The 25,318-nt window shown below is 51.2% G+C and overlaps 1 protein-coding gene across 4 annotated transcripts; it reads left to right on the forward strand.

The window, feature by feature from the left end:
* The first annotated feature begins 884 nt into the window (after positions 1-884).
* On the forward strand, positions 885-25,154 carry LOC125346078 (inositol 1,4,5-trisphosphate receptor interacting protein). Of its 4 annotated transcripts, none has more exons than XM_048338302.1 (2): positions 885-1,031; positions 20,986-25,154. In XM_048338302.1, exon 2 carries the CDS (start codon positions 20,999-21,001, stop codon positions 22,655-22,657), a length of 1,659 nt encoding a protein of 552 aa, XP_048194259.1. In that variant the 5' UTR covers positions 885-1,031; positions 20,986-20,998; the 3' UTR covers positions 22,658-25,154. The 4 variants fall into 4 exon arrangements, with proteins under 4 accessions (XP_048194259.1, XP_048194261.1, XP_048194258.1 ...); XM_048338304.1 differs by lacking the exon at positions 885-1,031 and adding an exon at positions 1,793-2,426; XM_048338301.1 differs by lacking the exon at positions 885-1,031 and adding an exon at positions 8,061-9,195.
* Positions 25,155-25,318: the final 164 nt, after the last annotated feature.

The raw sequence follows: 25,318 nt of genomic DNA on the forward strand, positions 1-25,318 counted from the left end.
TCCTTACATATCAGTCATGCCAATACATACATACACACACATACATACATACATAGCAATACTACTCACGACTTTAACTGGGCTTTGGAAAGGAAAGCATTGTTTGCCACCAATGGCTCACGCCTGTAATCCTAGCTACTCAGGAGGCTGAGCTCTGAGGATCAAGGTTCAAAGCCAGCCTAGTCAGGAAAGTCTGTGAGACTCTGATCTCCAATTAACCACCCCAAAAGCTGGAAGTGGAGCTGTGGCTCAAATGGTAGAGCGATAGCCTTGAGTGAAAAAGCAAACGGACAGTGCCTAGTTCAAGCCCCCTCTCCCCCTTCCTGTAGTCCATGTACAGAAAAAATAATTTTTAAAAGGAAGCATCTTTCTGCAGGTGGCTGCTCAGGGAGAAAGGGGACAACCCATTCGGGGATCATAAAGGGTTTAAATCCATTTTCTCAGCAAAAGAGCAAAAGGCCAGCTCTGTGTCTCAATTTACATTTCTTCCGAGGGACAAAAGAAGCGGCCCCAGGCATCCCGGCACTCGTAAACCGCGCCACTAGGCTTGCAGTGCCTTAACCCCTTCCGCTCCGCCGCCCAGCCCGACTTTTAAGGGCGTCCACCCCGCCTCCACGTCCACCCTCCCCACCGTCCACCCGTGGGCCCGTCGCCTCCCGACAAGTCACTCTCTAATTCTGCCGTCTCCCCTGAAGTTTCAGGGGGGGCCCGGGGCCGATCTCCACGGCGGACCCCAGGCCCGGTTCCTCCCTACCTCCCCCCCCAACCCGCTGGTCGTCCTTAAGGAGCTCCGGCGGCGGCCGCCAGTGGAGGCGGGTGTTTTGTTCTTACAAGAAGGAAAAAGTTTCCTTGTCATCCAGGAAATGAGTAACTGCGGAGCTCAGTAGACGGCGGCTGGCAGCCAGGAGGCGGGATCCGGCCTCCGTCTCTCCGCGCGTCCCTCGCCGTCGGCCCGCGGCAGCCTCCGGCCACCCACGGAGCCCCGGACCCGGGACCTGCGCGCGCGCTCCGCCACCGAGGCCGGGCGGGAAGTGAGTGCGGGGCGGCCACGCCGGGCCGGCCGTGCGGGTCCCTTGCGGGTGGGGTCGGGGGGCGGGTGGGATCCCGGTGCGGGGAGGCTGGCTTAGGGGAGTCCGAGCACGTGTGCGCGCGCGGAGCGGGCGCGGGGCGCCTCTCGGTTTCCCTCCGTGCCCCCTCCGCGCCCCCTCTGCGCCCCGGGGTGCGCGCCGCGGGCCTCGGAGTTCCTCGCCGGAGCTCGAGTGCAGGTAACCCCAGGTTACCTAAGCCGGGTTCGCCCTCGTTCCGCAGCCGCCGCTGCCCTTTTGGGGGATAGGACTTGGACTGGGCAAGTTTGCGCCTTCTCGGGCGATGGGGTTGTCGCCGTGGGGAAGGAAGGTGCGTGGCTTCGGGCCCGGAGGAAGCCCCCGCCACTTCCTCTTCCAACACTGCTTAGAGCAGACCCCACGCGGGGCCGCAAATGGTCTGTGCCACGGACTTCTAACTCCGCTCTCGGGCCATCCTCCAGCCACAGGCATCCCGAGTGCCCGAGGCGTCTTGGCTTCCAGGTGAAGGGACCAGAAACCCTAGGCCAGCCTCCCCATCCAAACCGCTCTGGTCTTCAACCAAAAATGCCAGCAGGAGAGAAAAATACTTGATGGACGCAAGCCAGCAGTGTCATTTAGCCTTTTGCCCCTCTGCATGGTAAAGGGGGGAACCCCTTTCAAACTAGTACTGGGGGACCAAATAATGGTGGCATCTGGATATCTGAATAATCACTTATGGGTCGTGTGTGTGTGTGTGTGTGTGTGTGTGTGTGTGTGTGTGTTGTTTTCTTTCTGTTTGACTGAGGCTCTTGCCTTTTACAAACCAATTCTACCTCTGAGAGACTGACAGCCAGTCACCTGCCCAGATTCGCTGTGAAAAGGGGCTGGCTAGCACTGCTGGGTTTGCTCCCCAGGCCTCTACCACCTCCTTAATAACAATAGATTGTGTTGAGTCCAGCCTGTTGTGCCCAAGTGGCTTTCATTGTTTGCTAATTCCGTGTGTGTGTGTGTGTGTGTGTGTGTTGTTGTTGTTGTTGTTGTTGCTCCTGGCCATTCTGCCCTCAGATTTTCCACTTGTGGGCAACTGTGAAGTAGTTTTACCCACGCTGCTCTCTCTCCCTGGGTGCGGAGCTTTTCCTGGGTTGCTATCTTGTAGCTGGGTAATTTTCAAATATGCAGCAACTTCAAGTTCTAGCTTTCAGGGGAGGAGGGGAGGAAGCAAATATTTGAACTTTTAACTTGATATTATCATCCCAGATGTTGTTGCCTCTCTGCCCTTGCAGGAGAGAAACCTAGAGGGTGTGTGGGTGAACTTTTGATCCGAAGATCAGGAGCACCTCAAAAGCTGGGGAGATAATTGCCCACTGAGGTGCTGGCTGGCAGGTACCTGGTTTTATATTTTTCCATTTCTGGGCCCTTTGGGCTCAATAAAGAGAAAAGGGTTAGGGGGAGATCCTCTTTGATCAAAAAGGTACACAGACTCAGTGAGAGCATGGCACCCCACAGAGCAGGGTTGTGTCAGTGGGGTACAGTAGCTGGTTACCATCATCAAGTGAAACTTGTCCAGAGAGAAGGCATGGGAGATGTAGAACGTTTAGTATGTGTGGGAGAATGGAGAAATGATCATGTGTACCCCAGGGATGAGAAGCACAGGAGACAAGGGACCCAGTTGTGATCTTCAGGTAGAAACTGGAAGAAAAAAAAGGAAAGACTTGCACGATCTGGCCTCAGAGATTGACTCACTCACTGGTTAAGACAGATGTGCCTCAGCATACCACAGGAAGGAAGTTTCAACCATTGGAGACTCAGTGGACAGTGTGTTAGCCATCCATGTCAGCAGAGACAGGTGCCATCCAAAAGCATGCAGGGACCAAGCCTGCAGGGCTGTCTTGAAGAAGTGTGCAAAGAGGCAGTCAAGTGCTCCAAAGAATCAGGGTCCATTCAGCTTGGTCTTGCTGGAGCTGTGAGAATGTTGAGCACTGTTGTCTTCTCCTGGGCTGCTTCTAGCTTTCTCAGTCCCTCCTGTGAACTGGAATAAGGCACTCCCTCTTAGCAAGAAGATGAGATGACATTTTGTGCCAGTAAGTAGCAGAGATTCATCCTCACTCCCTCAGCCCTCCTATGCCCTTAAGCAGTACACTGGCTGAACATTTGTAGGAACCCTGATAACCAATTATTGTGGAGACTAGAAGTCAAGTCCCAGTCACTGAGCATTCACAGAGCAAGAAGCAGGTTAAGTGTCAAAGCTGGTTGAGTGGTAACCCTTATGGAAAAGAGGGAAAAGGTATTGCCTGGTACTTTTGCTGTCAAAGGAGGAAATGACTGCTCTCAACCCAGACTGTGGAAGGATGGGAAGCTGGCCTAGCTGGAGGAGAGAAGCGAAGAGAAAAGCCCAGCTGTGATGGCCTAGCCTAAGCTTCAGATGACTTTCCTTCTTCATATACTGGACATTCTGAGGTAGCAGATCCAGTTTATGGCCTGGCATGAGGGTGATGAGTAAGTTCTGCCTAGGTGTGGTTCACAGAGAATCGGTGACAGATACAGGCTTGGTCCTGACCTAGGCAGAGTCTCCACTGGGAGCCAAAGCACTAGCAGAGACAGCACAGCCTGCTGCCCTTTTCCTTCCTCATCCGGAGCATTTCCCAAGATCACCAGGAAACCTTTCCCAACACTCCCTGTGTAGCTCCGAATAGACAATCCATTCATTTCCAACCTGTGTCTCATCTCATGTTATACTTAATGAGCTGGAATGAACATTTTATTTATTTTGGTAGGGCTGGTACTGGAGTTTTGAACTCGGGGCCTGAGGCTTGCTAGGCAAGCACTCTATTACTTGAGCCACACTCCAGCTCTTGCATTAGTTATCTTTCAGAGTCCAGAGTGCTAGCCATTGCACAATGAAACCTGATGCTTTAGTGATCTTTCAGATGGGGTCTCATGCTTTCACCTGGACTGACCTTAGCCCATGATCCTCCTGTCTCACAAGTAGCTGGGATTACAAGCTTGAACCACCACATGCTGTCCGTAGGTACTTTAAACCCCACAGACTCTCACCAACGGGGAAGTCAAGAGGCCTCTGAAATGGCGACTGGTGCCAGCAGGTTGCGCGGGAGGTGATTTCTTTCTTTCTTCCTTTCTCTCTTCCTCTCTCTCTTTCTTTCCCTTGATAAATCTCATCACATGTAAACTCAATTTCTCCTGAAGTTGTTAGTTTGGACTCAAGCTAATAGATGACCCTGAGAAAACTTCCAAAAGAGTCAGACTGCCAGTGTGTTAGTCTGTAAGAAGATTTTGTGAAATTCCACGGATTGATTTCATCTCCTCGTCTGTTCTCTGCATCCTGGGCCAACTTCATGGGAAAACTTTGCTTGGCACATCCAGGGTCAGAACCATCCAGACAGGTGAGGGGTGCTGATGTCCACTATTACAGGCTCTGGCCACCAGTGGAGAGCTTTCCTTCCAAGAGACCAGTGCCATGGCCACCCGGGCTGTGTACATCTCCTTGGCTTATGACTCAGGGCAGTCAGTGTTTGCCAGGCCCAGGTTTCTCCCTTTACTCTTTCATAGTGTAGACTGTTTTCTTCATTTTGTTTGCTTGTTTATTGCTTTGCAAGCATCAGATCCCATCTGTGTAGTTTGCATTGGGGGCTTAATTATAGGGTTGTAGAGCCAGGTCACTGAGTCAGGGGTATATGCCAATCAAGAATCTGCCCAGGTGACCAGGATGGGAGGAAGCCAAACTCAGAGTCAGGTCCCTGATTAGCCCTGCAGCCCCGGGGAGGAGAAAGTCCAGGACTGCTATGTAGAACTCCCGTAAAGCCTGGAATGAAGAGGCCTCTGGCTGTGTCTGCTTCCTTTGCTTCAGGCCACCTGCTGGCTAGCTAGACTTGGGATTCAAAGGGCTCTTCCTGTCTCTGCCTGTGCCCCCTGAAAGCTCCTTTTTAGTGAAACACAATTCTTGGCTCCATTTACCTAATAATTGGGTATTCTCCATAGTTGAGAAAGTGCCCTAGGTTGTTCCTGTCCTCCATTTCATCTTCAGTTAGATGGGAATAATTTATCTAACCTAGGGCTGTTGGAGGGTAGAAGGTGCATGACTTATAGAAAGCCCTGAGTATAGTGCCTGGCCCAGACCTTGGACTGGTTCGTGTCTAAGCTCCTCAGCACTCAGACAGCCAAGGATCGGTGTGCTCTGTCAAGTTGGGCATTCACAGCAAGCCAATGCCTTGTCCTCTGAGGTCCGGACAAAGAGCAAGGCCACAGAGACCTGGGATGTGCCCAAAGAACAAAAGAAGATCCTCTGTGCCCCACTGAGCAGTTCAGGGCTGAGTCACTGCTGAGGCTAAAGCTGCTGGTCCTCAAGGCACAGCCCACTCCAGAGGGGAGTCTGGCTGGAAGCACAGCCTGGAACAGACCCTCAGAGTGGAAGGCAGGTTGGAGGAGGGCTTCTGGAAAGGACAGGGGTCCTGGGAAAGTCTCCAAGAGGTCTCTAGGGTCCTCTTAAGTGGGACAGGACTCCTGATGGTTTACTTTTAGAGAGCCCTTTCCCCTACATCCACATGGCCCACTCTATGACATCATCAGAATGGAAGCTCCACTGTTGCCCCATGCAACACCCCAACGAAAGGCAGAAGGGGAGGATCGGCCAGCTCCAACTGTAAGCTACCTGTTAAGGGAAAGGGACTTGGAGGGGGTAGCCTTCCCTGGTGGGTTGCTCTGAGGTTGGGAAAGGAGAGGCCATGGAGTGGGGGCTTTAGTCACCAGGTCTGGGCTGGGAGTCAGTTGATAGGATCTTTCCACCTTGGGCTTGCCAGAGGGGAAGAGTACAGTGCTGACAACCGCAGTCTCTTCCGTTCTGTGAGCCAGGTGACCCACTGTGGGGCTTCTGCACCCTGAATGTGTGAGGAGAGGTGGGGGCAGGGTAGGCTGGAGCAGTTGTGGCCCAACCATCGGAGGCTTTTTCTCAGATGTCCCCATGGAAAGGTAAAACAAGTGTGTCCACGTGCTTACTCTGGGGCCTCTTCATGGGCAGAGCCCCTGTGATAAGCAGGACCCTGTGAGAAGCTTTAGGTCCCAGTGCATTTCGGTTTGTGTGGAATCTGCCCCAGGGGAAAAGGAGAAACTTGTCTCAGCCTCAGTGGTCCTCTTTCCCTTCTCCATGAGGCAAACTGAACATATGGAATCCTTTCATCTCCGGTAGTTCATGCAGGAAGTTGGATGGGGTTGAGATGTGCTTGGTATTTTGGAAGTGGTGTTAGAAATGATAGCCATGCATCCCATCCAGAGGATAGCTTGAGGATGGCACTGGGCACAAGAATGAAACCACTGGGCAATCCTCATGCTCTGATTTGGCAACCCATGGCTCCAGCCACATCTCCTTAGGTGATGTCTACTGCTGGATTTCCAAGCAAGGGCTGCCATGAGCCCCCACAGGGATAAAAGTTCTGGGGCAGAAGTCCACCCCTAACCAGGTGGAAAATGAGGTAACACGGCAGGTCTTTCTCTACACAGTGTCAGAATGGAAACCACCTTGTCTTTCAACTTGAGTCAAGTTCTCTGATTGGTGCGACTGAGCATTCGTTTCATATCCTGTACACTTACAGCTAAAGTAATTGCCCAGACTTTTATATTCACATAGCATTATTAAGGTTACAGGGAAAGTTGGGGTGTCCTTCGTGGTGGAGACTATTTGTGGATTATGTGTTTATTGACAAAAGTGGTTCTCGATCCCTTCAGAGCTTTTATCAAAAGAACACCCAGCTTCCTTACTTACTGAGAGTCTGTTCTGGGCAGACTCCACCCTCTTGCTTTCATATGCATTTGTCACTTTGGCTCACAACAGCCCCTCAAGGTAGAAAATTGCCCCAGCTTTGCACAGGTTCAAAAAAGCCATAGGAACATGATTTGTCCAGCATCTCAAAACAGCAGACACAAGTTTTAAGCCCAGATCTCCTGTCTACTGCCTTGGCCATCTGCTTGGACACCATTGTTTAAGGAGCCCACAGTTTACATGCCAAAGAGACAGAACAGATCCCCAACTTGCATCAAAGGAGGAAGAAAGAGGTGGTTTTCCTTGAGCCTGGCCTGTTGGTACAGACCTATGTACTCCTGGCTTGTGGTTCTCACGGGAGCCTGTTTCAATAGCTGTCTTAGCTTCAGGCAGGCAGGAGACCCGCCTAAAGTTCATAAAAGGGGCCTTTGTTTGCTGAGACTTAGTTGAGCTAGACTGCTGTGTATCTGAGCCCCACCCCTGTATCCTGCCTCCAAATACCCTAAGTTGATTCCTCCTAGTTCCTCTGGGATGCCTCATCCCAAAGCAGTATGCCCCCACCCCCAATGTCAGGAGAACCCCTCCCTCCTCTTTCCTAATCAGCTATGGAGAAGGATGGCTCTTCCTGTTGTCTGAGAAGCCAGGGCATGTAGCTCCAGGCACAGTGTCTCTTGGTGGATGAAACCTCCTAAGTTCATTCGATCTTCTCCTTTCTTCATGCCAAAGTTTTATCTAGATTGTCATCATCCCTTACCTGTCCCTACACAGTACAGGGAAGTCGAGACCACAGGCATACATGCTCCATAGAAGGGAGGTCGTCAAGTATCAGAGCATCATGGGAAACTTGTAGGCTTGAGAGCCAGACAGTCTCTGGGTTTGATTCTCAGCTCTGGGATACTGAATGAGTGGCCTCACTGGGTTTCCTTATCTATAAATGGAGGTAAGCACCTGGATAAATAAACATAAAGCATTGAGCATACTGTTGGGCATGGTGATTCAAGCCTGTAATCCTAGTTACTTGGGAGGTAGAGACATGGGCATTGCAGTACAAGACCAGCTTGAGTGCAGAAATTCATGCGATTCCATCTCAACCAGTGGCTGGGCACGGTGGCATAAACCTGTTATCCTGGCTAGGGGAGAGGCACAATGGCTAGGCACAGTGGGAAGGACCACAGCCCAGGCTGGCTTGGGTATAAAATGAGACCCTACCTTGAAAATTATGTAAAGAGGAGCTAGAGGCATGGCTCAAGTTCCTGTCTAGCAAGCTCAAGGCCCTGAATTCAATTCCCAGACCCTCCAAAAAAGAAAAAAAAAAAAGCATTTTGAGCACAAAGCTTAAGCCTCCAGTATCTGTGTTGGTTTCTATGTACTGAACCCTCCTGAAGTATGTTAGTCCTGTTTTCTCCAGAAAGGGAGACTTTGCTGTCTCTGGCCTCAGTGCATTATGTTATGAATATGCTCTCCAAGAGCCACTGGAGTCACAACCATAAGACAGGAAAGTAGAGAATTGGCTCAGCAAGACAAAGTTCTGCAGAAGGGTGTCCCATCAGCCAAAAATCTGGCAAGCAAGCACACAGAACAGGCAGACTGCCCCTCTATGAGTCCCTAATGCAGCAGGCACCGCCCCTCTCTTCAGATTGGCTGAGCTCAAGTTCCCAATCTGCTCATGATTGGCTAGTTTGAATAGGCTAAAATATGTTTACATAAGGTGCCCTTGAAATAACACTAACAATATACCCACACCCTCTGCTGTTTCTGCAATAGTCTACATCTCCAACAGAGATGTGTCTTCATTCCATCTTGAAACCATTTTAAGACATAACCTTTGATTTGAAAAACCCTTTCTTACCCCAAAGCAGTTCTTTTCCCTAACAAGAGCCAGGCCTCTAAGCCAAAGCTACACATTTTGATAAAAAAGAGAGTTTTTTTTTTTTTCCTCACAACTATACTAAAGAAATGGGTGGTGTCAAGAGGTGAGGCAGGCAAAGGTTTTACTTCAAACCCGTATCAGAGTTCAATCCTGAGTCTTTTTCTTGATGTATATTGGCCAACAATTGAGGCCTGTGGAGACCAGAAGGACTCTGTGGCTACATCTGTGGGGAGCTTTGCTCCCATTTCCCATGGCTCTTGGCACCATTAGCACTTGGTTTTTCTAGCTGCAGGGGTCGAAGCTGGAAGAAAGTGTTGAGGATGGACTTCATCCTGGACTTTCCACTGGTGGAAGTTACAGCAAACATTCATGGAGCCCCAGACTGCCTCAAACATAGACAGAGCCCCTTATGGGCTGCTGGTGTTGGCTGGAGGGAGGGAGGCTGTTGTGGAACTTCCTGTGTCACCACACTTCCATCTTGGTATCTGTGACCTTCAGAAGAAGACAAGGAGGTAGAAGAGACAACTTAGTCATTTGTCTCCAGGATTCTTTTTTATGTGTGCCAGGCTGGGGCTTGAAGTCAGGACCTTGTCCTCTTATGCTTGGCTTTTTTGTTCAAGTCTGGTGCTCTACTCCTTTTGCTTTACCTCTCTTTCTAGCTTTGGTCTGATTAATTGGAGATAAGCGTCTCACAGACTTTTCTGCCCATGCTGGCTTCAAACTGCCATCATCAGATCTTAGCCTCCTGAGTATCTAAGATTATAGGCATGAGCCACAGTTGCCTAGCTTGTTCCCAGAATTCTTTTTGTTTCCCCCTTGCACACTGGGGCTTGAACTCAGGGCCTTAGGCTCTTTGCTTATTGTTTTTTTTCCACTCAAGGCTGGCACTGTACCACTTGGACACACTTCCACTTCCAACTTTTTGCTGATTAATTGGAGATGAGAATCTCATGGACTTCTTTGCCTGACCTGGCTTCAAACCAAGATCCTCACTCAGATCTCATTCTCTTTGAGTGTTTGGGATTACACGACTTGAACCACGTGTCCAGCTTGTCTCCAGAATTCTTGAGGGGCTTCTGGAATATTGGTCAACCCCCTTCCCCTCAGGAAAATCTTTATTGTAACCAGGATAATCTCTTTATTGAAAGAGACACCAGTGCACCATGTGACAGTGTGTCCCACCTCACTGTCGTGCACAAAGCTATGGAGTGAGTTGCATGTGCCATAGCTGGGGACAGAACCAGAACTCAAACCCAGGCCTTCTGACTGAAGTCTTATCCCTTAACTACTGTAGTGTCACAGGCTCTCACACTCTTAGCTGAAGAACTTCAGGCTGTTTGTATCTGGGTAGCCTTGAGGGCAGGAGGATGTCCTGTCCAAGTGAACCTGTGAACTTGACACTGACCGTGCCTGCTTGCTAACCAGTCCTGGATCCGTGCATTTATGTGCCAGGCACAGTCTTGGCAGAGCCCATGCATCGCAGTGGCTGGAAAATGATGGGGTTGTACGTTGTTGTCATTGTTTTGTTTGGAGGAACTCACAGGGAGTGTGACTGTGTAATCATAGATGAGTCTGGGAGCAATTTTGCTAACTGCTGCAAGCCTTCCAGTCCTGGCTCTGTGCTTTCCAGGGATGAGAACTGGTTTGATCTGACTAGCAGGTGGGTCCCTGTAGCAGAGCCAGGCAAAACGGCTGAACACCGATCTTTTTTTTTTTCTTCTTCTTCCTTTTCTTGGTGCCAATACTGAGGCTTGAACTCAGGGTTTGGGTATTGTCCCTTAGTTTTTTTCACTCAAAGCTGGTGCTCTATCACTTGAGCAACAACTTCACTTCCAGCCTTTGGTGGTTAATTGGAGATAAGAGCAAGCTCAGGCTGTCTTTGAACTGTAAACCTCAGATGTCAGCCTTCTGAGTAGCTAGGATTCCAGCAAAGCATGTAAATAATTATTTATTTATTTTACAATTGGGTTGGCCTCTCGCTTGCCATTTTGTGTTTTTCCCCTTTATCAAGGTGAAAAAGGTTTTAGATCTTTGCAGGCCCAAAACTCGTGTGTGTGCGAGCGTGTTCCCCCCCCCCCCCCTCGCCCCCACCCTCCTTTTGGATCTTTCTACCCTGCAGCTTGCCCTGTCTGTGTGGTTTTCCTGGAGTGCTGGTGCTCTGCTCTGAGAGAGGGTGTGTGCAGAATACAGGGTGGAGAGGCAGGGCCACCAGTACTGAGACCCCTGGTATGCCTTGCTCCAAAGTGGGTCATAATGGTTCTGCTATACCAGTAGGTTGTGAGTAGGGTGGAACCCACAAGCTGATGGACTCCTCTACCCAAGCCAAGCCAGTACATGTCTGGAAAATGGTGAATGAGGGTGTGTCCATGATTCACAGCTGCCTGTGGTTTTAGGTTTAAGAGATCCCGGGCAGCTCTATAGGAAAGTCATCACTCAGCAAATGATGTTTTGGTGTGAATTGTGGGTCCGCAGCATGGCATGGATCCTTGGCACAGTGAGCAGGTATATGCCAGGGAATGTGAGACAAAGAAGGCTCTGCCCTTTTCCTGGAGGAGCTGACAGCAGCTAGCTGAAGGAGGACCAAGGTGGGACCTGGGCCATGATAGAGCTGTGATCTTGAGCAAGCTGCTCAGCCTATCAGCTCCTTGGGCTCCTGCCTGTGAGACAGGGCCCATGCCCCTCACCAAGGCCGGGATATAAGCCACTCAGGGAACCAGCTGAGAAAATCTGTAGGATGCCTTTACTCATTGGGACACTACAAAGGCATCAGATATGCAATCTTCATAAGTATGTCTCCCCTTGTGCTTCTGCCCCTTTCAAGAAAGCTGGGTTCATCTCAGAAGCTAGAAGATGGTAGGGGGACCCCCAAAAGCTCACTGAAAAGTGGTTCTTGGGAGGGGCTTGCAATGAGCCTGCACAAGTGGAATTTGGGCTAGCAGTTATGCATAGATGGTATGGGGAACAAATGAAATGTTGGGGAAGGTGTTCAGAGAACAGAGATAACCCAGCAGGGAGGGAACCAAGGGGCCCCTGAAGCTACTTAGGGGCAGGCCCTGACCTGAACAGCAGACTTACAACTCTGTTGAAGTGGGAAAGGGAAAATCTGGATGGTGGAGCTGAGAACAGGATGGGGGAGAACTGGGTACCAGAGCTTTGAGTCTCCGATTCCAAAGTGACTGGGAAACAGCCAGCCAAGATATAAGGGCTCCATCTCACATGCAAGTCCCATGGCTTTGGTGCACAGCAGTGGCCTGAGCGGAGATAGCTGGGGAGACTAGAGAAACCCCCGGAAAAGGGGAAAGTCTTGATTTGCTGCCTGGAAGAGGAGGTACTTTGTACATGGAGACCAAATCCATTTTCTGAGGGATGTCAGAACAAATCACCACAAACCAGGCTTAAAACAACCGAGCTCTTTTCTCGCAGTTCTGGAGGCCCAACGTCTGACATGAAGGTATTCATAGCACCACAGCTCCTCTGAAGGCCCTTGCTTTCTAGGGATCCTTCCAGGTAATTGGGACAGCATTGCTCCTCATCTGCCTCCCATCTCCCATGCACCACCTTTTCCCTTGCCCAGCTCTTTCTGTCTTCATGACACTTGTCATTGGACTTAGGGCCCACCTGGGTAATCCAGGATAGTTTCATCTCAAGATGCTTACACATCTGCGAAGGCCCTTTGTCTGAATCAGGTCACCTTCGCAGGGTTTGGGTGATGCAGCGACACGTCTTTTCCAGGGCTGCCATTCACCCCTCACATTGACTCCTGAATTTGAGATTCTCTGAAGGAGATGGGCCAGAGGAATGGGGATGTAGGCCAGGACTGAGGCGGTTGCAGTGGAATGCCCATCTTTGTCCTCGTGTCTGGTTTACACTTTGCTTTTTTTCCCTCCTGTCTCCTTTCCCCCACCCAGCCGCCCTCAGTCTACCACAGGCCACCTCACCATCATCACTTTAAAGTCTCTGATGTCTATGGACCAGGGTCTGCCTGCTGGACAGTCATGCAGGTCACTTGACAGAGGGACGCCTTGTCCTTCCTGAACATCAGTGGCTGACCTGCCATCCTTCAGTCTTCACTCAGTGGGACACACATCAGGAACAGGAAGGACATGGCTCTTCCCCCCTACAGTCACCGGAGTCCAAGCTGCTGTCCTTCCTGTGACTTGGCTGCCTGGCCACTCTCATGACCCCAGTCCAGAGCAGAGGTTGGCATCCTGGTGACATTTGTGAAACCCCTCCCTGGTCTAAGAGTTCTTTTGACAGTGTGACAGGCAGCTCCTGGGCATCCAGCCAGCTTCCACATGTAGACACACGCCACTTCCCACCAGTGTGTACTTCCTGCTAGCTTGTTGGATGAAAGGGGGGAAGTGGACAGGGGTCTCCCCTGTGTTGTCTCTGTTTTCTATCCCACTCTGTTTCACATCCCCCTGGCTTACAGAGGGGCGAGGGACTCCATCCTTGGGACCACAGAATTTACCCAGTAGTGCCCAGCTGACCTTGGTACATAACCCTGCTTTTGTAGTCTCTGCACGGGCCATGGGCGGACAGAAACCATCTTGGTCTTTACACAGGCTTGGCACCCAGTCAAGCCTCACGTGCTGATTGTGAGCACCCTTCTCAGGGTGGTGGCTGGGCTGACTGAGACGGGAGGCTCTGGGATGGAGCTCTGGGATCTGGGTTTGGGGAGAAGAGTGGAGACAGGGCGTTGCACGGAATCTAGGACGCCGGAGGTAGTGGGTTTGCTGGGTGGTTGCAGAGTGGGTAGGAGTGAGAAGAGTCTGGAAGGATGCTTTCTGGAGGCAGAGGCAGTGGGCTGGAGGGGAGAGGCTGGCGCTGCCAGGCGAGGGGCTCACGGGCTCTGGGTGACATGAGGCTGTAACGCATGGGGCTACCGTTGTCTTGGAAGGATTTTTTTGCAGTAGTAGCCAGCACGTTTAAGAGGAGACGTTCTGATAATGTGTGGGTTTTACTGGCTTCTCTGAGGGGGAGGTCTCACCATTGTGGCTATGTGTGATGTGGTGGCTCTCGACTGCAGGTGATACTGTGTGCCATCTTGGGGACCATGTCCCCAGCACTCTGCACTCCTGTGCTCCACACCGCTACACCCATTTTTCCTGGAGGCACTTCGCCTTGCAGCCCATTTCCTAGGAAGGGGAACAGGAAGAGGGCATGAGAAGGAGCAGGCTGGGTGAGGTAGAGGGTACTAGTGGCACAAGGATGCTGAGTAGAAGTGGTGCCCAGAGGCCCTGAACCACACCCTTACTACTTTCTCAATCATTTTGTGTCAGCCTCTTCCTTCCTCTGTCCTCACCTCCTTTCGTTGTCCCTCCCTCTTCTACTAGGCCCTGTGGCCTGTGGAACCCAACCCCCCCACACACACACACACTGGAGGTTTCCCAGCCCCCACAGACTGCCCTGTTCCCATTTGGGTGCAAGTGAAGAGAGGTCCCCGCCAGAGATGCCGTGGTGGTGGCTGTGCAGGGACAAGGGCTCAGACTCAATGTGGGCTCTGATCTCAACCAATCCTGCGCCACGTCTTGTTTCTCCAAGAGCTACATAGCTTGGGGGGACAATGGACTGGATGGCTTTCGTGGGCATTATTCACCATGTTCACCACAAGATGCCCTCAGGTGGTGAGAGCTACTGGGACTCCCCCAGTTCCTCACTGCCTCCCAGAGTGGTACAGAGAGGACAGAGAAGAGACCAGACAACCCAGGTGTTGCCTACCTGTAGACACGAAGGATGCCCCGACGGCCTCCCGCCACACCCTCCAGGGCAGCCCTGCCTTCGCTTCCATTCCAGCAACTCTGAACGAACTCTGATTTTCTTGCGTCTGTGGCTTTATTTTGCCCAAATAACTGTGAGCCTCGTTATCTGAGATGGGAAACTTCCAGCACAAGGCCAGTATCATTGGGTTCATTGGGTTTCCATCCCTCCTTAGAGCACTTCTATCTCCCTTGGGTACTTATTTCTCGGAAGTCCTAGAACCTGGTCAGTGGGAAAGCGACCCAAGTAACCCCACTGGACCTGGGTTCAGAGCCTCCCTTAGCCATCAGCCACCACCTTTATTTCATTTCAGGAAGGAAAGTGTCAGCTGGCTTCTTTGGGCTCTGGAGGGAATGCCAGGGCTGTGTTTCAGTTGTAATTAGCAGAGCTAATTGTACCTGACTGGCTGGAGTGCTCTAGATTTGGGCTGTAACCTTGCAGGAACCCCACCCTCCTTCCCACCCCGCAGGCACACTGCTGGGGAATACCGGATGATCCTCAGATTCAGAGGTGAGCTCAGGAACCACCTGGAGGCCTCTCTACAACACAGAAACTGGGCCCCACTCCTGGAATTGCTGGTCTGCAAGCCTAGGGTTGTGCCTGCAAATTTGCATCTCTAACAAGTTCCCGGAGTCCAGTGCTAGTGGCCCCTGCCAGTAACTCTAGATGCCCAGGAGGCTAAGATCTGAGCATCATGGTTCAAAGCCAACTCAGGCAGGCCTATGAGACTCTAGCTCCAATTAAACACCAAAATGCTGGCTCAAGTGGCAGAGCACAAGCCTCGAGTGTAAAAGCTAAAGGACAGCGCCCAGGACCTGATTTCCAGCCTTAGTACACACACACACACACACACACACACACACACACACACTCAAAGTTCCAGGTGATGCTTGTTGCTTGGGGATCAGTGAGAAATGGATCCAGGAGGGCATTCCTGTGGTGAAGTTCAGTCAGCCAATGAAGGGAAGTAAAGCTCTCCCTCCTTTGCCTCTTGTGCCTCAGTGTTCATGCTGTCTTGTGGCAAAGCTTGTGGCTGGCTAGCTCCCCACATGGACTATAATGCTTTTACTGCCAAGGTTCAGTCTACAGTTCGCTCACTGTGGCTCTGAGGCATCTGGCCTTTTCCTTGAGCCCTGTAGGTGCTTTGCTACTGTGGTCCTGCGGTAGGAAACATGGCCTTTGCAGCCAGGGGCAGATGGGAGGACGGGCTGTGGCCTTCCTGATCATGTGACTAGAAAGTGACTTAGCTCCTTGATCTTGATTAACCCAAAACAGGGATCATAAGCACCCTTTGAAAGGCTACAGTGGTCACTGTGGACTGTGCCCAGTGCATCCTCGCTGAGGGAAGAGATGGGTGTGTGGTGGTGCTTAGGCAACTCAGTTGGAGGAAGCTGTGGTGAGGAGTGCTTGGGGGGATGGGAGAGCAGAAGTAAGGTAACCCCAGTAAAAAGCCATCAGAGATTTCTCCTGCAGGGCCTATAACTTCTGTCCAGCTTCATGGTCAAAGTCTGATAAGGCCATGGTCCTGGCCACCCCCTGCAACCTTCCTCCTGGGCATCCAGAGTTCGCCCTCTTCCCTCAGCTTCTGCAGCCCTGTGGGCTGGCTCCTTGCCAGGCTAAATTTAGCTGTGAACTATATGAGCTACCCCTCTTTGTGGGCGAGGTAGGTGTGGAGGGGAATTCAACAGGCTTCCTGTCTGTTTCCTAGCCAGCAGACAAAAGCCTGCCAGGGACCCAAGTGTATTCTCAAGACCATCACCTGATGTCTTAGACGAAGCAGAGGGAGATGTCCTTGGAATTGGGGGAAAGGCACCCTTTTGGAGAGGGAGGGGTATTATGCACATATACCTCTCCCTAGCTCCTAAGGTTTCCAGCTACCTGTCCCACCTGTTCCATGTGTCAGAACACACTTATCCCCCACCTTCTGCCCAGGGCCACCGAAGGGCAGTGGTCCATATGAACTGGGTTGGGAAGAGTTAGCCTCCAGCCCCCCTTGGAGTGGACACTCAGTGGCTATCGTCTGTTCTTGAACTCAGCTTGGCCCTCCTGCCCTATCCCCAGGGTTGCCGCCGCCAGCCGGCCTGTGAAGAGTTTAGTGAGGAGTAAGGAAGGCGACACCTGAGAAAGGCAGTGGGGGGGGGGGGGCGGGTAATGGTTTAGTGGAGGTGAGTCAGCGGGAACTCCCAGCCTGCAGAAAGATCCCAGGCTCTGAAGGCTGCGGGGCAGGGTGGAAGGAACCACGTGCCAAAGAACAGCAACAACAGTTTTGTGCACTCAAAGCACTTCTGAGCATGGGTTCCTCCACACCCCCTAGACTTGGGCAGGGCTGAGGGGAAAGGAGCTGACTGACAGTTGTGTGGGCCAAGTACCATGCAAAGTACCTGCAGAGTGTTCTCCCGCTTGACCTTCCAAACATCCTTGTGGAGGAAGGAATGTTCCGAACACCTCCCAGGTAAGGATGCGAAGCTAAGTGATCCCCCGAGATCATGCAGCAAAGCGCGCAAAGGTCAAAGCCAAGTCTGCTGGGTCCATAGCCAAAACCTTTGTTTCCTTGGTGCTCCTGACTAGGCTTGTCTGTAACCCCATCACTAGTGTTTGCCTGGGTCCTGCCAGAATGCCTCGTAGGGGATGCCTGCAGCCCCCAGCCAGCCAGGACTTTTGTATAATCCCATCCCATTACAGCTACCCCTTGCTAAGAAAATTCCCTAATGACAGCTAAGAAGCAGGGAACATTCACTAAGGCTTCATGTGCATTAGCTTATTTGAGCTTCTCAGCCTCAGATATTATTCTTCCTATTTGACTGTTGGAGAGACTACAGTTTGGAGTTGACTGATTTTTCCAAGGTTATATGCAGAAGGCGTAGGTGAGGTTCTGGCCTAGTCTGTCTCCTCCAAGTCCTTCTTTTTAACCCCGGATTTCAAGCTCTGAACCTTCTTTACTCCAGTACAAGAAGCCTGCCCACCTCTAGCTGATAAGGGGACACACACACATGTTACACATCTGAAAGCTACTGGGCAAAGAGAAGGGCTTCCAAGTCTGAGGCTTGGTGTGGGTATGTAGCTTCTCCATTGGTTGTCATGGAAACTGACTTGCTCCTTGGTTGAGTTGCTATGGGTATCCCAGTGACTGGTCAAAAGGTGGTTGCCCAGAAAGACTCCCAACCCCCAGTTGTCTCCTAACTGGCATTCTGTAACTATCAGTCTATAGCTTAAACCTCCAATCCATGTGCATCTGCCATCTCAGCTTTGCCTCAGACCACCCTGACTGAACCCATTTTGCCATTTGTCTAATGTAGAAAACGGGGCTTGATCTGTTTCAGCAATTATCCATCATACCACTCCTTGGCTTGGGGATGGAAAGCTGGCTATCTGAACTTTTTCCACACACACCCCTCCCTCTTCCAGTCTGATTTCCTCCACTTTCTCCTGTCCTCCATTTCCTGTTCCTGTGAGCTCTTACCTCACCTCTGAGCCTGAACTTGTCTCTGCTTGAATTCCCCAGTGGCTAGACCTCTTCCATCTGTTTTGGATCCTGCTGACACATCCAGCTGTGGATGGGTGGGGCTGGATGAATCACATGTGAGCAGCAGCCTTGCCCAAGAATAGCTGGCAGCCACCTTAGGTGTCTACATACATCATGCATCTTGCTGGGGACACCTTGCTAAGGTATCCTTGCCTAGTGAGAAACCTCTGGTTCTAGGTACCATTTGGGCATGAATTTCATTGTGCAAATTCAAGGTCAGGGATTCAAGCCATAGACAAATGGAGCTCCTATAAACAAGTGTTGGCTTGCTTTAGATGATGGAAAAAGCCCTTTGGGTTCCCTGTGTTATCTGATCATCTTAGGTCCTCACTGGTTAGCAATTGGTCTTTTGCTCTCTCTGTTGAGACCCCAGGCTGGCTGGTTGTTAATCCCCAAGGTTCCTGCTTGGGATGGAGGGAGGAGATCCTGAGTATAGTGTAAGGTTTATAGGTAAGTGCCCCCCTATCTGAGGAGCAATGCTTCGTAGACGCCCCTGGTAGTTCTGAACTCCGAAAGCACTGTTTTTCTTGTGCATGTGTACACAGCTTTAGTACTTTTCCACTTTAACTTCCTCCACTGATCACACACTGTGTCTATCCATTTTGTAGTTTAGGATACAACAGAGCTAACGAATTTCTTTTCTGTCTTCACAATTTCACAGAAGATTATTTCTTAATGTACAATGTTAGCTAGCTTGGCATATGATTTTTTTTTCCTTAAGAACTTTCATCTTAGCCAGGTGCTAGTGTTTTATGCCTGTAATCCTAGCTATCCAGGAGGCTGAGGTCTGAGGATCATGGTTTGGAGCCAGCCCAACTAGGAAAGTCCATAACACTCTTACCTCCAATTGACCAGCAAAAAAGGCAGAAGTGGAGCTGTGGCTAAAATGATCAACCATAAGCAAAAGAGCTAAGGAATAGCTTCCAGGTCCTGAATTCAAGCTCTAGTGCCCTTATGCGCGCGCACACACACAGAATGAATGAACCAAAGAAAGAAAATATATTTATCTTTTCCTATCCAGGGAGCCCTTTATTGCTTCTTGTTGGCAAATCCAAGCTGCCAACAACACTATTTTGCACTTTGGGGCTATAATTAAATAAAATAGTAGGCTCTGACCATAAGCACTGTGAGGTTGTAAGAGTCGATCTGATAACCAGGTTGACTACTAAGTGACTAATGGAAGGGGAGCCATACACAAAGAGGATATGATGGACAGGTGTATGGTTCATGTCCCTGCAGGAAGGACTGGAAGAGCATGAGATTTAAGTACACTACTCAGAATGGTGACCATTTAAAACTTACAATTTATTCCTTGTAAAACAAAACCCGTAGGTAAGCTTGAGAAAACTCTTTGTAATATAACACATTGAATGTGGGTGGTGTTAAAATGCAGGTTCTGACTGCATTTTTATTATTTTATTACTATGCATTTTTATCAGGGGGCTGCAATAGCCAGTGGTCTGGAGGAGGAGGCATAGTTTGAATTGCAAAGATTGCAAGCGGCTAGCTTCCCTATCCCATCCCCCTACCCCCAAGTCACTTGAAGCCTGAAAACACATTTATTCTTCAGGGAATCGAGTTTTTCAGTTCACAATTAAGAAGTCAGATTTAAGGCTGGGCATGTTTGTGTATACCTGTAATCCTGGCACTCGGGAGGCTAAGGCAGGAGGATCCCAAGTTTAAGGCCAGCTGGAGCTATATAGTGAGACCTTGATTCAAAACAGAATGTCAGAGTTAAAGTTCTGATGCCTGGTGAGAAGTTAGTACACTGACCACCCCCACCCCATGAAATATGGTGGCTCTCCTCTCATATCTAGAAACCTGAGCTCCGAGAGGCTGTTCAGTGACAGAGTTAACTTCGGAACCTCTTATTCTTTGTCTTTCTCTCTCTTATACTGGGGGTGTGAACTCAGAGCCCTGCACTTGCTAGCACTATACCATTTGAGCCTCACCCCCAGTCCTTTTTTGTTTCAGTTATCTTTCAGGTGCCATCTCAATATTTTGTCCAGGGTAGGCCTCAGACTGAGAGTCTTCTACCTATGCTCTCCCAAGTAAATGGGAGAAAGACAAGTACCACTATGCCCAACATATGCATTGAGATGACATCTTGCTAACATTTTCTCCTGGGCTGGCCTTGAACCATGACTCTCTGAATCTCTGCCTGCTGAGTGCTTGAGATTACACTTGTGAGCCACTGTTACCTGTACCTGGAACCTGTCATTCATTCTTACCTGCCCGTCATTACTATCAAAAGAAAAACATATTGACTGGGCAGAATTCAACGAGAATAGAAGGGGATGTGTGATTCACAATACTTTGATTTTGAGTGATAGAGTTTTTCAAACCTAACTTACAGAAAAAGAACTTATTTACCCATATACCTTCAAAAGCCCAAAGTAATGGCTTCACACATAGAAGATCTAGGAGTCTACTTACTTCTGTGCTGGCCTCTTTCTCCAGCAGGCTTCCCTCCCACATGACTAGAGAGCCACCAGCACAGCAGATGTGATCCTGTTATCTGACAGTCCTAAGAATAGGCTGAGTTTTTCTTCCCATTGGTCCTAGCAAATCCTACATCTGTCTCCTATTGGCTCACATTAGGTTCTATGTCCATCACAGAGCCAATTGCTCTGGGGACTACAGTAGTCCCATTGTTTGGGGCCTGTGTTCTAGTATTACCCTTAGAGCTGGGGTATAGATTTATCTCACCCATGCTAAAAATAAGAACCTGGAAGAAGAAAAGGTTGGTTCCCAGCGTCAGTGGAGCGCTGTCGCCAGGTCCAGCACAGATGCAGGCCTTGAGTTCTTGCTCTGAGGCTAGACTGAAGCAGGAGAAGGGGTGGCATGGTTCAACAGGGTTGGGTGGGAGAAGAACTAAGGCAGTCGCTGCCTTTGTGGAGTAGAGACTGGTGCGAGGGTCCAGGGAGAAGTGAGCCTGAGGGAAGCACAGATGTGACCAGCATCTCTCTCTCTCTCTCTCTCTCTCTCTCTCTCTCTCTCTCTCTCTCTCTTTCCTCAGCAAAGCTTCCACCATGGCTATGGGGCTCTTCCGGGTGTGTTTGGTGGTGGTGACAGCCATCATCAACCACCCACTGCTCTTCCCCCGGGAGAATGCCACTGTCCCCGAGAACGAAGAAGAGATCATCCGTAAGATGCAGGAACACCATGAGAAGCTCCAGCTAGAGCAGCTCCGCCTAGAGGAGGAGGTGGCCCAGTTGGCGGCCGAGAAGGAGGCCCTGGAGCAGATGGTGGAGGAAGGCCAGCAGCCACCAGAGGCCCGCTCGGCCTGGGACCTCTGGAGCACTCTCTGTATGATTCTCTTCTTGATCATCGAGGTGTGGAGGCAGGACCACCAGGACGGGCCCTTGCCTGAGTGCCCGGGCAGCGATGAGGACGAGCTCCCTGGCCCAGGCAGTACCCCACTGCGGGGTCTCACTTTGCCCAATAAGGCCACACTGGGCCACTTTTACGAGCGGTGTATTCGGGGCTCCACGGCCTACGTCGCCCGGACCCAGGAATTTGTGGAAGGCTTTGTGGATGACCTCCTGGAAGCCCTGAGGAGCCTCTGCAATAGGGACACTGACATGGAGCTGGAGGACTTCATCGGCGTGGACAGCGTGTATGAGAACTGGCAGGTGGACAGGCCCCTGCTATGCCACCTGTTTGTGCCCTTCACACCTCCGGAGCCCTATTGCTTCTATCCAGAACTCTGGTGCTCCAACCGCTCCGTGCCCCTCGACCGCCGGGGTTATGGGCAGATCAAGGTGGGCCGGGCTGATGGAGACCCTCTGGGCTGTATCTGTGGCAAGACCAAGCTTGGAGAAGACATGCTATGTCTCCTCCACAGCAAGAACAGTGGGGCCCGGCCCGGTGGTGAGATGGAAGACCTATTGTGTGCCAAAGAGCGCCCCTACCTAGACACCATGCAGGTCATGAAGTGGTTCCAGAAAGCCCTCACCAAAGCCTGGCACCGCATCGCCCACAAGTACGAGTTCGATCTCGCCTTTGGTCAGCTCAACACCCCAGGGTCTCTGAAAATCAAGTTCCGCTCAGGAAAGTTCATGCTCTTCACCTTGACTCCTGTGATCCAGTGTGACAACTCAGACTTGTACTTTGTGTCCAGCCTTCCCAGAGAGCCTCACAGTGGCATGCCCGTCTCCAGCACCGAATGGCTCCTGTCCTTCGCTGTCTACGAGCGACACTTCCTCCGGATGACAGCCAAGGCGCTGCCCGAGGGAGCCTGCCACCTCAGCTGCTTGCAGATCGCCTCCTTCCTGCTCTCCAAGCAGAGCCGCCTGACGGGCCCCAACGGGCTGGACAGCTACCATCTGAAGACGGCACTGCTGCACCTTTTGCTCTCCCGGAGAGCCAACGACTGGAAGGCCTCGCAGCTTGATGTGCGCCTGCACGACCTGCTCTGCTTCCTGGAGAAGAGCCTGCTGGAGAAGAGGCTCCATCACTTCTTTCTGGGCAATCGCAAGGTGCCCGAGGCCATGGGACTCCCTGAGGCGGTGCGAAAAGCCGAGCCGCTCAACCTCTTCCGGCCCTTTGTCCTGCAGCGAAGTCTCTATCGCGCCACGCTGGAATCCTTCTATGAGATGCTCAAGAACGCCCCGGCGCTCATCAGCGAGTATTCCCTCCATGCGCCCACCGACCATGCCAGCCTGCCCCCTAAAGCTGCCATCCCGTAGACCATGCGGGGCCTGAAGGCCAGAAGGGAGAGCATCCCACACATAAGTGTGGCTGGGGTTCTGCATCCCCGGCCGGGATCACAGCAGCTTGGAAGGGAGCTGGAGCTCAGCCTGCCAGGAAGCCAGGTCCTACAGAGTAGAAGAAATGAATTCCAGCTGGACCCTCTGGCTTGCATTCCTGCCATCGAGGCCTGTTGGTAAAGCTGCTGCTTGGGTCTGGGGACAGATCCTTTTGCAGCTTATTTTTGGATCGCCATGCGTGACCAAGACGGTGGCACTGGACACTGAGTTGGAAAGAATGAAAATACTGATTTCAGTGTAGTCTGTTTTGCATCCCAGGTCCGATGTATGTTGTTTGTCCTATCAACAGAGGATTGTAGGAATGCTTTCAGGGACCTACGTTAAGATCCAGCACCCTAGTTTGAAGCACAGGTAACAACAGGAGTAAACAGTTCACAGCCTCTGACTCACACACTGCCAGACAGGGAGTCTTTTATACTATTAGACAGCAGAGCCAGTAGAGATTCTAGGCCCCAGATGGCTGGTGTCTCCTGTTCAACAGACATAGGTACTTGGTGGTGTTCCTGGCCACACTTCTCACTCAGGTACACCAGCGAGCCATGTTGCAGCACCGTGGTTGCCATTCACCCAGATAAATGTCAGCTTAGCAGCCACTCACCCTGCCTTGTTCTCTCCACAGCTGATCCCTTCCCTTTCTGTGGTGTGGGGAGGCAAACGCCAATGGTGGAAGCCAATCTAGAGAAATTGACACACAGAGTGACTGGGGCAAAGGACAGAGCCTGGGTCCTGGGATGCTGGGGTCTGGTTGCAGCCTGACTCAGTTGAGAGCCAGCCTTGTCCTTGAGCTGTCCTCGGGACCCAGTCCTGGGGCAGGGTGAGCTGCTGTGCCCCCACCCCCAGCCCTTTGCTCACTCACGGTGTTCACTGCACACTGCCCTCCCTTTCTTGGGGAGGCTTGATGCTCTCCTATGGATGACCTGGGCCTAACGAGCTGGGTGCAGACTGGGACGACCAAGGGTTGGTTGGGTCCTGTGGATGGAGCCCCAGGACTGAGAGGCCATCTCTGCACTGCTGGAGCCTGTGGCCCCAGGCAGGCACCAGAGCCACTTCAGGCCAGCATCAGAGGTTTGGGAGCCTCTTCTCCATGTGGGTTTCACTGGGCCTTTGGGATTTCCTCAGCAAATCCTCTGCATCCTTTGATTTTGATAGGGAGGTTTGTTCTGACCTGAAGGTGGGAAGCTCCCTGGGCGTGCTGGAGTTAAGTTAGACTGAGCATGCGTGGTGAGCCCTTCCCAGTCTCCCTGCAAGCAGCAGCCAGGCCTCCAGGCTGCTCATGGGTGGCACTCACGACGACCCTGAGCCACCCATCCCATGGGACCTGTTTCCAGAATCATGGCAAATACCTTATTTATTGTCTGTACCTTTCCCCTTTGTCAACCGTCAACCATATCCTGTTGTGCTTTGAAAAGGAGAGACCAGCAATCAAGAAGCAGTCTCCAGAAGCCAAGCCTCAAGCCTGGGTCTCCACCCCGTCCCCATTGCTTCCGGGAGAAAGAAAGTTTTCTGGAAAAATACAGAACTCAGTGGGATCACAAGGGCCTGTGTGGACCCAAAACTGCTTCCGAAGCAGAAAGCGGCGGGGCTCTTGGTGTCTTGTGCTGCCTTATTTATACTAAAGGAAGAATTAAATTCTCAGAAGGAGTAGAAACAGGGCCCAGTGTTTGTTTTTAACTTCAGGAAACCTGTGGGGTTCCCGGGGCAAAGTTGGGGACAGAGATAGATTTCCTCTTGACAAACAGAAGCGTTCGCTCCCCTTTTATTCTAACACTTTCAGGAGACTTGAAGAAATAACAACATGGACTATATCTGCCTTCGAGGCAGCTTCTGCACTGCCACCACAGAGTTCCAGAAAGGTCTTTTGAAAGCAGCTGTAGGGAGGATTTCAACACAAAGCTGTTATGTGTGAAGTCAGACAGACATGGGAAATAACAGGAAGCTTTTGGTGTTTGAAGAAACAGGCTGTCTTGGTGGTAGAGGAGCTGTAGATGGATGGGCCTTCCACTGAGACACTCCCAGTCCTCTTTCTCTCAAGATTCTTCCTTCCCAAAGAGCATCCCAGGACACTGTGTCTGTACCTCTTGATAAAGATAAACCAACTGTGAGCAGTCAGCAATTAGTCAGCTTGGGGGAGGGGAATCACACCCTCAAAGGGGGAAAAAAAAAAAACCCTCAACCCCTCTTTATGCTACTGTCATGGAATATCCAAGGCAGGCTGCTCAGGAAGGGAAGGTTTACTTAGCTCATAGTATGGGAGGGTCCAAAGTGAAGATGGGATAGTCCTGTTTATTGGACCACAGGGTGAGGGCAGAAGACAGTGGGAAGAGCAAGCACCAATAGCAGAGAGCCAAGTGTGTCCGTGCTGTGGCTTTCAGAATAGTCAGCAAAAGCTAACCAGAGTCCCAGGAGAACTAACTTTAATCCCTTTGGGGCATCCCCTCAAATAAGCTGTGGAGTGCTTGCTGCCCCCCCCCCCCCATCCACCCCTTAAAGGAACATGCTGAAACACCATCCAGTTGAGAACCCAGAGCTAGCTAGTGTGCCCGTTCATCAAGGGTACCATCTGGAGAGCTGGGTCACACA

This window comes from Perognathus longimembris, chromosome 2, assembly GCF_023159225.1.
Source record: "Perognathus longimembris pacificus isolate PPM17 chromosome 2, ASM2315922v1, whole genome shotgun sequence".
In the NCBI taxonomy this organism is placed as follows: domain Eukaryota; kingdom Metazoa; phylum Chordata; class Mammalia; order Rodentia; family Heteromyidae; genus Perognathus; species Perognathus longimembris.

Coding starts and splice junctions, on each gene's coding strand:
- LOC125346078 (XM_048338301.1), top strand. CDS start 9,053: ATGGAGCCCCAGACTGCCTCAAACATAGACAGAGCCCCTTATGGGCTG. Junction 9,196..20,985: donor CTTCAGAAGAAGACAAGGAG/GTAGAAGAGACA, acceptor CTCTTTCCTCAG/CAAAGCTTCCACCATGGCTA.